Source organism: Hemibagrus wyckioides, linkage group LG05 (genome assembly GCF_019097595.1).
Source record: "Hemibagrus wyckioides isolate EC202008001 linkage group LG05, SWU_Hwy_1.0, whole genome shotgun sequence".
In the NCBI taxonomy this organism is placed as follows: domain Eukaryota; kingdom Metazoa; phylum Chordata; class Actinopteri; order Siluriformes; family Bagridae; genus Hemibagrus; species Hemibagrus wyckioides.
This window is the reverse complement of record NC_080714.1, coordinates 7,826,757-7,839,864: the sequence shown is the minus strand read 5'-3', so window position 1 is coordinate 7,839,864 and position 13,108 is coordinate 7,826,757. Positions and strand designations below refer to the sequence as shown.

At 38.4% G+C, this 13,108-nt stretch overlaps 1 protein-coding gene across 5 annotated transcripts in view; it reads left to right on the top strand.

The window, feature by feature from the left end:
- Positions 1 to 43: 43 nt before the first annotated feature.
- The window catches only part of prdm16 (PR domain containing 16), a 157,940-nt gene continuing 144,875 nt past the window's right edge, over positions 44 to 13,108 (top strand). For all 5 annotated transcript variants that reach the window (XM_058389634.1, XM_058389631.1, XM_058389630.1 and 2 more), the window contains exon 1: positions 44 to 183. In XM_058389634.1, coding sequence (XP_058245617.1) covers positions 147 to 183 — 37 coding nt within the window. In that variant the 5' untranslated portion in view covers positions 44 to 146. The remainder of the gene's footprint in view (positions 184 to 13,108) is intronic.

The following is a 13,108-nucleotide window of genomic DNA, read 5'->3' as shown; positions in this document are numbered from 1 at the left end:
TTTTTTTGGCCCCGACGACGGTGTCAGATTGAATGGCCTGTGCGCATGTGCGAAGGTGTCCGAACTGACAATGCTCGTGAGATGAAGATAGTGCTGCTGCCGCTTCTGAGCTCAAGGAGGACGAGAGGAATCCGCAAGCCGACGAGATGAGATCCAAGGCGAGGGCGAGAAAACTGGCCAAAAGTAGGTGCCTTCTTTCCCTTCTTTTAGCGTCTTTCCTCTTTCCGGCCGCTCGCTACTCCGAACTCTTCGCTCAGATCACCAATGTGTCATTTTCATTGATTAGTTCCTGGTGAGAGCCCATCTTTGTTCGCTTACATTTCTCTTCCTTTCCTTTTCTTTTTTTTAAATGCCACTTCAATCGAGCTTTAATGCCCAAAGTCCGCGTGCCCGGTCTTTTTTGCGCTTTCTAGTCGCAGCCGGAGTTATTCGCAACGTGAGAAGTTTGTGATGTGATGGCCCACACGATATTTTACTCACTGATAAGGAGAAGAGCATCGCGCTGTTACAGTCCCACTCTTTCGTTTTCACTACGGTGCTCGAAAAGTTAGCGAAAACTTGTCGAAAGGAATAGTTAACTTTTTTTATTGAGTCTTGTGAAATAATATTCCTGGCTTCTGAAATAGTGGGCGCTCGCGCACTGCGCATGGTCACGGCGACCCCAGCACTCAGGAAAAACTCTCTCCCGGACAAGTGGATACGATAGACAGCAGTGAATTCGTAACAAAATGGCTAGATGCTTTCGTGGACTCGGCTCGAAACCACCTTTACTTTAGAAGATGTCGCATTACTTGTTTTCATTAGGACCTGCACATGGCGTTGCTCCGGTTTCTACCTCCATCTGGAAATAGCGATCAATAATGTATGTCGGGCAACAAAATAATCTGCTCTTTTCTGGACTGTTTGGCAAAAGGGAAGTGTGCAATCTGCATCTGGACGGTTTAAGACATACATGAGTATTGTCAGCTTATCGTGATTATGCTAGCCGTTTCTTATTTCCCAACTAAATAATTTTGTGGAATTATCGAGGCTGGAAATATTTATAAGTTGTAAAATCTTGCATGCTGCTTACTTAGCACATCTGGGTTTCTGTAATAAGCAATGTATTTATATTTTAATGTGACTTTCAGTTGAGGACTTGGCCTAGGAATGTAATTTTGGTCATTTTGTAGTTTTGCACACATCATGTGCATAACACTATATACTGTATTCACTGGCAAAAATTGAACTCGTGTATTCCAGCAGTAGCTCGTGGAGCTTTGCCGTTGTCATACAGCTCAATTGTGTTCATTTAGCAATTATTTTCAAATTACTTGTTTGGCGCTAATTTGGTGCAATTAACAAAAAATTGCACGAGTTCCTAGAAATTATTGAGTATACTAATTATGCGCGATCAATTTTTTGTATTTTATTTTTTGTCAATTGTTTGCATTGTCCTCATATTATTAAACCGAGCATGTACTATATATTACTCCAGAAAATCTTTTTTTAACGAGTCTGCATTTACGAAAATGATTGTAAGACTACATTAATTTTATTTTTTTTAAAAATTATAATTTTTTTCCCCATAAATCAATTGCATCACTTGGTATTTTTCTACGTTTCGATTTTTTTGTACCGATAGAAATACTAACTTATTATTAGTCTCTAATTTATTCCAATCTTTTGAACATTGGTGTTATTATTATACATAATTAACGCTAGATAATTTTCTACAACGATTGAGTCGACTTGATTACTTGTTGATGAACATTGTTCAAGTCTCATTCTAAACGAAAATATTTATAGTTTTTTTTAATGTCGGTACTTGAATTGAAGTCATTTTAAGCTCTGGGCCTCATAACCTGCATCACTTTCACCCGATTTGTACCTTTTAAAGCTAAAGTGAGGCAGCTCGGCTGTTTCTAAGCGTTTCCGTGTCTTTGCTCGCAACGCCACACACACACACACACACACACACACACACACACATACACACACACACACACACCTGTGAGTGATTTTGAACATTTCCTTTAGCTTCTCATCTCTCTGTCCTTTTCTTCATCGTCTCTTCGTCTGCATCGCTGAAGTCAGTTTCTAGAACTCAAAGCCCAAAGGCCTGTCGGTCCCCCGGTGTTCACCTCCACGTTTTCAGGCTCAGGAACAGATCAGCTGGACTTGACACACTCAGTCAAAAGGGTTCCCACCAAAAAATGTCATCTGTCCAATGTGGCCTATAATAACTCATGGACATACGTAAGAACTCATGGACATGATGTATCGGTAATGTAGCTGCAACAAAGCAGCCGAGTGAAACGGCGTTTACATGGCCACACAACGGATAGAATCATTTACAGTATAAATATTGGTGTAAGGTTTTAGGATGAATATAAAAAGGTAAAATATTTCTTCTGAAATGTTTTAATAGTAATATCTTTTTTAACAAAGTATATTAAAGTAAATATGATTACTATTATTATTATTATTATTATTATTATTATTATTATTATTATTATAGTAATAATAATAATTGCCATACTAATACTAATAATTATAATATGTTGCACTTAATTGAAATTGTTACCTTAAATAGTTGTAATAATTAAATTACTATAATTACTGAATAAAATAAATTATTATTATTATTATTATTATTATTATTATTATTATTGTCATTCGACTTTTCACAGACGGATTAAAAAGCATGTTAAAACGAAGCCTGAAATAATCGGATTGCCTTTATTGCTTGATTTAGTTTACATGAGACACGGCAATCTATAATTTTTATAGTCTATCATGCTAATGAAATATATATTTTGCGGCTTAAATGAACCGCATTAAATGCCCGTTGCAGTTGTCGGCCTTCAAGACCTTTACGAATAGTCATCTAACCTACAGGGACAACAGCGTCCTAAAGGCGCAGTGTGAACTCGGGCTACGTCCCAAACCGCATACTACTGCAGTGAATAGGATTTCAAAATATCCTTCCACCTGTATTAACTACACGCACACCTACATTAAGAACTTTTGGCGTGTTAGTTAACGTCGATGTGCATTAACGCTAAAGGATTTCCTAAGTGCAATGCGCACAGGAAACTAAAATTATATTATTCATATTTTCTAAATACTTATAAAGTAGGTCTGCTTATTACACGCATTTTTGCACGCTAGTCTGTTAATTTAGTAGCGTCGAACATTCTGTATATAATTTTATATTTATCTCACTACTCTAGGGCGTGTTTCAATTATTTATTTATTTATTTATTTATTTATTTATTTATTTTTGTAACAAAAATCAATAGCCTTCTCCGTGTATATGCAGCTTAACATTCTAATCTAAAAAAATTAAACAACCTATATTTAATTAATTAATTCAAAAATGTCTTTTTTTGAGTGTCTAATAAAAGAGTTTAATGAAATGATTAAGGATAGCTGTGAAAGAATCACAAATTAGTGCAACCCAGTTCAAATCCCCGAAGAGCAGTCATCTGCATGACAGTTTCCTGCAGCGCCTTGTATGAAATCATCGATATGGATTGGCAGGGTTGGATTGTGCAGACTCTAATGGGTTATAGATATCCAGTATACCAAGGTGTTTTGTTATGAAGTGCTGAGCATAGCAGAAAAAAGGGCATTTGTTCCTTGTAGTTTTGTAGTTTACTATGGAGCATGGATTATATATATATATATATATATATATATATATATATATATATAAAGTGTTAAAGTGCTTTGCATTCTTAAAAGTCAGCGTGATTAAGTATTAATATTAAGTATATTAAGTATTTTGACTTCTATCAAATTCTCCTGTTCTCTATTACCACAATCACTGAGCGCATGTCCAGGAAAGCACACAAGGCTGGCGGACACATGTAAAGCAAGGGCTGCATTAAGTAGCCTGCATGAATCCACCTCATTGCAGGCCATTGCCTAATTCCTTGTGAGCTCAAAAGCATTGTCGAGTCATTACTTATTATTATTTTTAATCAGACATTTTAGGTCTAACATTGCTGTTTTCATTTTGATGCCCTCTTTGAAGACAAAAATATGGATCACAAATCACAAGGTTCTTGTGCAGCCTATGATGTTTTGACAGATGTAATAAAATCAAGCCACAACACTATAAAATTGTGATGGGAACCGTGTGCAAGGTCTGCTATAAGGCTTAGGCCGTCACCACCAACCACTGGATTTACACAATCACAAAGGCTGACGTTTAGATTTTTACGGTCACGGGGGCCGGATTCATACAATCTGATTTTTTTTTTCTGCAGACTAATGGTGTATAAGTGATTAGGAGCAGTATACACTCGCTTGACATAATCTGTGGGCTGGAGGTTTGTCTTTGATAAGAAGATATTGTGAAAAGCCAATCGAAGTGGCACTTACGTGTGACTGGTCAGGAAGGTGATAAACTGGCCTAATGAACGTCTGCATGTGCGTTGGGGGTGGGGTTGCTTTTGAGTGTGCATTTGTGACTGCAAGCCAATGGAAATGACTTCCATATCCACAGGTGTGTGTGTGTGTGTGTGTGTGTTAGTATGGCCTAACAACGAGGCACTGATTCACATTAAGCACAATAGGATAATTTGAATTTGATGGAATTTGTTTTTCATACTGCATTCAGAACACACACCGGCATGCAGATTCTGTTGTGCGTGCACACACATGCACTTTCAGTAGGGGCTTTTTTGTTGAGTTTTTGCTTAGTTAAGTCCAGTTTGGTATGAGAGGTGAAGAGGACAGGGTGCTGCCCATGCGGTGTAAACTGGCTCTCAGCTTTGAGATCCAGCCCACCCGAGCCCTACTCACCTTTAAAAGCACTCTGTGGTTCCTGGAGGGTGAAGCAGCACAAACCTGGCCCTGGCCTTGTTAGTCACTCTCCACTCATTACCGCTCCACTTTTTGCCCTGCCCTTGTCTGGCTCATGGCACCTTTTTATGACATCACATTGAGCTCAGGTGGAGGTGTTTTTTTTTTTTCTATTTTTGTGTACTACATGCACAGACAGTGGGACTGCAGTACATCATTTTCTCTCCAATCCAAAAGGTGCAATTCCTCACTGGGGCAATGTTTTGGCAGGTATACGCACATGCCTTAAAGATGACTTGAATGTCTTGCTGCATTCAACCTCCAAACGTAACAGTCTTTATTTGCTCTTTTACTTGTAATTATTTATTCGTTTTGAAGAAACAGACGTATATTGCGCGCAGCAGAACAGGGCATCGAACGCAGCCGAGTCAACACAGCCATTACAAAACAGCCATGTCTGAGCGCAAGAGGAGCTTATCATGTTACAGCCTACTCTGTCTGCTGCTCCTCAGCCATGGAAGTGGGACAGACTTGACATTTTTTTCCCCCCTAAACGTGCTCCAGGAATAGCTTTCTTTTTCTTTGTGCAACTTTGGTTTATAGTCCTTAAAATATGTTTAGGTATATTTAAAATCCAAGTGAGAATTTTGTATTTGAGCTAAAACAATTATTAGAAATTATAAGTTGTTAAGCTATGAGTAATTAATAAGGAAATATTAGTAATTAAAATCAGTAATCTCTTTGTGACCAGTGGATTTAAAGTTTGGTAGCAATGGTGAAATTTTGGTAACCACATGGCCAATGAAATGCTGACATTAAATTGTAAATTAATATTTCCTTCATGTTAAGTAGACTAAAAAATTTAAATTTTCTATAATTATAAACAATATTTTTTGTTTATTATTATTTAGTTAATTTGAGATATTGATTATATATATTAGCAACAGATTTATTACGTGAAACCTACATTATGAAACAGATGACGTAAACATTACTGTACTTTTAATTTTTAATCTAAAAACAATGTGATAATCTGAATATGTTCGAACTCGTCTCTACAGTAGACTATATAGGCATAACAAAATAAAGAACTTTCCCTTCTATCTTTCCGTCATAAATGTGGATGTCTTTTTACTTAATCATATACTGGGCGTTAAATTCTCTAAAGATATTTTTGAAAATGTGATTTTGAAAGTTGATACACAGCTTGTTGTAGTAAGTATTTTAAAGTAATTTATTTACACTGTTGAGTGGATTTGCTTTTGTTTGTTAAATGCTTTAAGTGAATGTTAAAGTTTTCAGAGTTTGTTTTTAGAGGTTTTTGTTGACATGTGATGACATACACTGAAAATCTGAGTGTTAGGCTTGCCTGTTTTGTTTTGTTTTTCTCAAAGAAAGCATATACACCTTCTCACAATTTTAATTACAAAGCTAGCGATGAACAAATTAGAATATTTAGTTATTTATATTAACATAAATTTCAAAGTAGTTGCCAAGCGAATATCATAGATGCTAGCTCTGCATCTCTAAGTTTGAAGAGCAAACAAACCACTACATTTCAAAACAGTTTGGAAAGATCTGTATGTATTATGAAAGCTTGATTATATGTGCTTTTTTGGTTGGGGTAAATGCCCAAAGTTCAGATAAACAACATAAACAGTTTTTTTTCTCCCAGATTCCTGCATGTTAGTAAACATTATTAAACAAGGTGTTTTTATAAATGATAAAATGCATGTGTATGAATAAGTGTGTAAAGTAGAATATGAACTCAAGCTTTTTAGGCTGGCGCCAAACTAATGTAGCCACTGACTGATAGATAGATCACCTGTTCACACCATGGCGTGTTATTCACACCAATTAATGTTATGAAGGATCCCGTAATCTGTAGTGTCTGTGTCTGCAGTTTCTAAGCCTGATGCTAAAAGCCTATAATAAGCTGTTTTGATAGATGTCTGCTCTCCCAATATGGTTATTGACCTCTTGCACTATGTGCTACTTTAGTCCCTAGCTGCAATCGACAGGGCTTTGATTTGTTTGTCTTTGGCCCTCCTCAGCCTACACTTTCTAGGACTCTTGAGATCTTGCGTTATCTGTTTCTTTCTCTCTCTCTCTCTCTCTCTCTCTCTTTTTTAATTGCATGATGTTCTTCCAGTAAATGCTTGCCAAAAGTCAACTTGTAATGTGTAATAACAATTGCCTTACTTGAAGTATATGCACTGTACATTGTACATATAATATAATTCACACTGCTTCTGCATATATGTATTCATTCTAATAAGTTTCAAAGGACAGTTGGAAGTCCCAGATGAATAGTTCAGATTTCTGGAAGCAGAGCTTATTGGCTTCATATTGAGACACTTTGAATGAGGTTGCACTTGGAGCACAAAGAAAAATAATTAACTCAAATTCATCTGGTAAAAGCTGTTAATTTTGGCCCCTAAAATGTTTCAATGTTATAACTCCTGCCTAGAAAGTGCAAGTAAAAGGAAGAGACCTGCCTGTAATATATTAAATTAAATTAAAAAGTTTTGGGTTGGTCTATAAGCATTAATCAATTTTTAAAATAAAAAAAAAAACATATGAACTGATTTTTTTACATGATTATTTTTTAAATTATTATTTGCTGTTTATGTTCTGCACTTTGTTCTGTACACATTGTAAATTTATATGCATTATAGGATCATTGATTGACGCCATTTTAAGGTCACTTATGAACCCATTGTGCATAATAATTCTGGGTGATTACCTGAAGCCTTAATGAATATTATACACGTTTTTACAAGTATCATCTTCATTCATAAGTTCACCATTTAGCTATTTTCCTCTTTATGCAACGCTAAATTATGCACTAAGATATGTTGCTAAAATGTTCATGTACAATGTTATTTGTCTGCTGGCTGTTTGCAAACTAAACTACAAGATTATGCAAAAGCCCTGTTGCAGGTGTTTTGTATAATTATATGTAAATGATTCATTTATCTTTCTCCGGTGTTACCATGTATTGAGCAATAAGTGGTTTGTGAGTACTTCCTGCCACTCCCTTAATCACTGATGTTCTACCAGTAAAGTGATTTGGATTCATAGCATTAAAGAGCTTAGCCAGTCTTGTGTAAATTAGCACATGTTCTACAAGACTAGAAGCGAGTGGCGATTTTGCTGTGGGGATATTTACTTCTTCTTATCATCCTGGTCATGGCACAGACACACATGCTCAGACACACACACACACACACACACACACACACAAGCACACAGGCTATACAGTAATTCCCCTATTCTTAAATTCCCATACTGGCGGGTGAGTCAGTATCCTCCCTGTCCTGTGGCCTGTGTTCGGACAGACGTGACTTCTTCAGCCTTTGATGTTCCATCCTTTGGTGATAAGAAAGTGAATGCTGTTCCCAATAGAGCAGCTTCTCTAGAGGGACGCGGTTCGCTGCGTTGCTTTAAAGTCCGCCACAGATTACACGTTCAAAGGCCCCGGCTTTTATGTTTATCTCTTTCACTCATCTTCTCTCCTCCATGTTGTGTCATTAGGAAAAGATGGGAATGCTTTGTCCCAGGATAGGTTGAAATAATAATGTGTGTGTCTTTTAGAAACGGTTTCTACTTTTGGAACTGTAATCAACTATCATTATTGTTGAACAGCAAGAAAAATGTATATTATACATTTATATATATAATATATAAGAATCCACTGAAGTGCTAGTCAATATCGTTAGTGAAATGGTGAGAAGAGGCTTTTTAAGGGGTGTCAGCAAAACATTTCAAGATGACCTATTAACTCCAGCACCAAGGTAATGATGTAGCAGCTCGTGAAAATATTGAATTGCAACAACATCCCAATGTGTAAATGTGCACCGGTGCTCGAACAGAGGCTTCTGAGTGATGGGCGACAAATGGTGACCTAAAGCCGGGAAAGGACCGAAACCTCATATCACCACATTATATAGTATTCCAAAAGTGTACACCAGCACTGGTTGCTTTCTTGGAGGCCAGCAGTATTACTATATTGTATATAAAAATAGTACAGCACTACCTGAATGGCTAGGTGATGGTAAAAATAATTATTTTGCCAAACTATGTGGTAAATAATTCTGTAATATGCTGGTCTGATGTATAGCTATAGCTGAGGTCTGCTTATTAATGAACTCATCAACTGTAAAATAAAAACTTTAGGCATAACTTTAATGCAGGCTTAAGTGCAGTAAGTAGCTTAACATGGTTTAATATGGGAATCAGCAGACAGTCATCTGTTTTCAGGTGTGAAGATGGTGGGCATTAAGGGCTGCCATAAAACTTTACGCTCACTGCTATGTCTCTCTTAAGATTGTGACTGGTGGCATTAGGAAGAGGGGCCTGTTGAATTCTGGAAGTGTCTGTAGGTTGGCTGTATGTCAGTAGCTGTCTACACACTCACACGCACAAGCGCACGCACACACACACACACACACATACACACACACAGACACACACACACTGCTCTGTTTGCTCCCTTTCCTTCATTTTGCTCTGTGAACTGCATGTTGGCATTTGCGCCTCTTTTCCGACTGCTGTCCACTTCTTTAATTCCTTTTCTTTTTTGCTTTCTTACTCCCCCTTTATTTCACTCACTCTTCCTCTGCTCTGGAAGCCTCGACACAGGCCTTTGAAAGGATGCGGCAGCTTTGTCCACCCCAATAAAAGATACCATAGTTTCCCTTTTCCTCTCCTTTCTGTCCTCCCTATGCGGCTCCTGTAGAAGTGCAAATTGTTACCCTCCGAGGAGCTATCCTCCTGCTTCAGAGGGTCCCAATCCGGCTTGCTAATTACGCTGAAGATTCCGTCCTGACGAAAAAGGCCGCGATTCCCACAACCACCTGGCCTTCTTTTCTTGACGGCTTTGATGGCAGACACCCCCGGCACCCCTCAGTACCACCCCCCACTCTTTCCCCTGTCCTCCCATACCTCACTTTTCTCTCCCTTGCTCATTAATAGGGGTTTTGAATTGCTTTCTGACCCTGACAAACTGCTCTTGTTGAAAAGGAGATGAGAAGAGGATGGGGGGAGGGTGAAGGAATGGAAATGAGAAGGAGTGACAGAGAGAGGGACACAGAGAGTGAGAGAGAGGGAGAGAGAGGACAGGAGGGGTGGATGAGGGTGGAGGCGGGAATTCACGGGGCAGGGGGTTCTGGTCATATGGTGTCTTTGTGAAAGTATGTAGCAGAAGTTCGTTATCATTAGTTTGGAGTATTTTAGTCTTTCCAAGGAACTCCACCCCCTGACCTTGTCCTTCGATGTTGTCTTCAAAGCTGGGCAGAACAGAGCGCTGTAAGGGAAAAAAAGACAGAAAACATGACTAATAGAACTCCAACACCCCAACCTCAACAAGTTCTAACTGTAGGTGACAGACCGAAATGGAGCTGCGACAGACTTTGTAAACTGCCTTGTATTATTTCTCAGACCCTCAATTATTACTTGTTGTCATTAACATCACCTTCTCTCAGGAAGGACCTGCAGTGAGTTTTTTCACCATAGTTCCAGGGTACCCGGTTTGATCCTGACCTCAGGTTACTGCCCGTTATGAGTTTATTGTTTTACTGCTTGGGTAATTTTTCTGGTCTTCCTGTTTCCTTGCACCTCCTAAAATCATGCTAGTAGGTAAACGGACTATGTTAAATTGGCTCATCTATTAGTGAGCATGTGAATATGTGTGCATGCTGCCCTGCAGTGATCCGGCATTCAATCCAGAAAGTATTTCTGCCTAGTGCACAGCAGATAGGCTCCTGATGCACAGTGATCCTGATTGGGATAAAGTTGCTACTGTAGACAAATGATTGAATGATTTATAGAAAAACAAAACTGCATATATGCCACTGTAGTCCATACATTTCTTTTCTTTAGTATATATGTCCCATGCCAATGAAACTAAAACATTAATTTTTAAAAGTGAGATCATGATTGGCCGAGGTGTCTGGGTGCAAGGGGACAGTCCTCTCTCCTATGCTATAAAATGAAGGTAGGTAGGCAGCAGTGTTTGTATAGGAAAGAGGGCAGTTGTGTTCTCCTCCATGCATGTTGAGTTGCCTTTTGACATTCCATTGCCCTCCCAGGTTAGCAGATGCCCATGCATTCTGTCTGAAGTGGGCGGAATTGGGAACAAATAAATGGTCTTTTGGTTCAAGCAAGTTCAAAAAGTAAACTCAAAACACAAACTATTTTTCATCATGATAAGATTTATTAAATAGTATACCAATCTTTTCAGATATAGCAGAACCCACCATTTAGTTGTTATTACACAGCCTTTTTAAAAGCTACTGATCAATAAGCCACTCTCTTTGCACTCTGGCAATCCAGAGCAAGAGAGTGAGAGAGAGAGAGAGAGAGAGGGAGGGAGGAAACATAGCTCTGGGAGCAAAACAAATTACTCTGTTATACACTTGGACTCTATGACATTATCAGCTGGGACATCCCCAGAGGAGAGCCTTGTGCAAGATTAGCATCCTCCACAAAGGGCAAAGGATGTACTGTACTGGCGAGACGCCTCAGCCCTCGTCCACTTTCAAGATAATCATTAACTCCTACTCACACAGACACTCACCTGGCTGCTGTCTAACGCAACACTGTTTGTCTTGTTCTGAGGGATCATGTGACACAACAGGAAGTGCTTGTGTGTTTTCAAACCCTTCCTGGTCCCACCTGATTAGCTGCAGTTGGGCCAAGAACACATAGCATACAGTGTCTCCTGGGATTTGTTTGGTCATTTAAAATACACCAGGGATTTTCTAATAGTGCCTAGGCATGACTAATCATAAATGTGCAATATCAACACATTTATACAGCCATCCATTAAGATGAAGAAAATGGACTCACCTCATTCACACTTTCTTTCACTCTTTTTCTTCACACTATTTTGCTTTCGCTTTCATCTGTCAAAGAAGCTTTGTAAATTAGCCTCTTAACGGAATAGCTCAGACTTGAGCATAACACATAAACAAGCAGAGTACTCAGTGACTTTCACTCTCTCTCTTTCGCTCTCTCTCTCTCTCTCTCTCTCTTTCTCCAAGTTAAGCCACATCCTCCAGCTAAACATAAAATGAAGATCCGGTTTCTGCGTTGTGTTTTACGAGCGGTCAGAATGCCAGCCTGTGTGGCTTTTCGTCCACTCCTGAGTTGACCATTCACAAATGTCTCTGAGGTTTTCTTGAAGATGTCAATTAAAGTTTTTAATTGGGACCAAGTTATTTAAAACAAATGTTTTCCTTCTGAAGACAGCTCTGTCAGTTTTTGGACTCTGGACACTGGACACTGCAGTTGCATGTATTGGGGCAGAAGCTTGTTGGCATACTTCAGTGTGTGACCACTTTAAAACTTTCATTACCCTAAACCCATGCATTTGATGTATCACATATTAATGTGCAGAACAGCACAAAAATAACTGAAACATTTGGATTTGTCTGCTTTAGGTGTCAGTAGAGTAAAAAAATTAATATTGCTGATAAATATTTTTTTATTCGTCTGCTCAAGATATCAGAATTTTCAAAATTGTGACAAATATTACTATTGAGTAAGGAATAAAAAGGCCTATACAAAAAAAGCAGCTCGACATGTTACCAAGAATCCAGAAAGCACAAAGTCCTCTTGTCCTGAAGACTCTCTCATGGTAAAAAAAATGTCTCCCTAAAGAACGTCTCATCATGGCAACATATCACATTTTTCTTTGTGAAATAAAACACTTTTAAATCTGCTTCTTATTAGTATTATATTAGCAGAATTATTTTGTGTCCATTAAAAAAGTCCCTGTCTTCGTTGTAACTAAAGAAACAATATTGTAATAGAAAGAGCACGTTGATATACAGACAACACTACAGCGCTGCTGTTATAGTATGATGTTGTTATACAATTAATCAATACCTTCTTTCTAATCAGAACCAAGAATCCTACAGCAGTGAACAGAACTGAGAGAATTATTCAAAAGGCATAGAGCACTTATAAAATATTTGTTTTATTGTGACATCAGAGACCTAACACCACTTATAGTAATTGGTTTTAGCTGAGTGTAGGTCGGCACATTATGGTCGCATGCTCCCCTCACGGTTCCTGTGCCACCTGAGATCATTTAGCAACCTTTTGTTTGTTATTCTTCTCTGTTTGACTGACATATTTGGAATGGCAAGAGGTCATAGGGCTTTGGATACGCGTTGGTTTAGAGCCCACCGGTTGCCCTCTTCTCTTACAACATCCGTAGTGGGGATTAAGCACAGATATATGTTTGACAGATGAGTCGTTAATTTTCCTGATGTACCCAGGTTTGGTTAACTGAATGTCCTTCTGT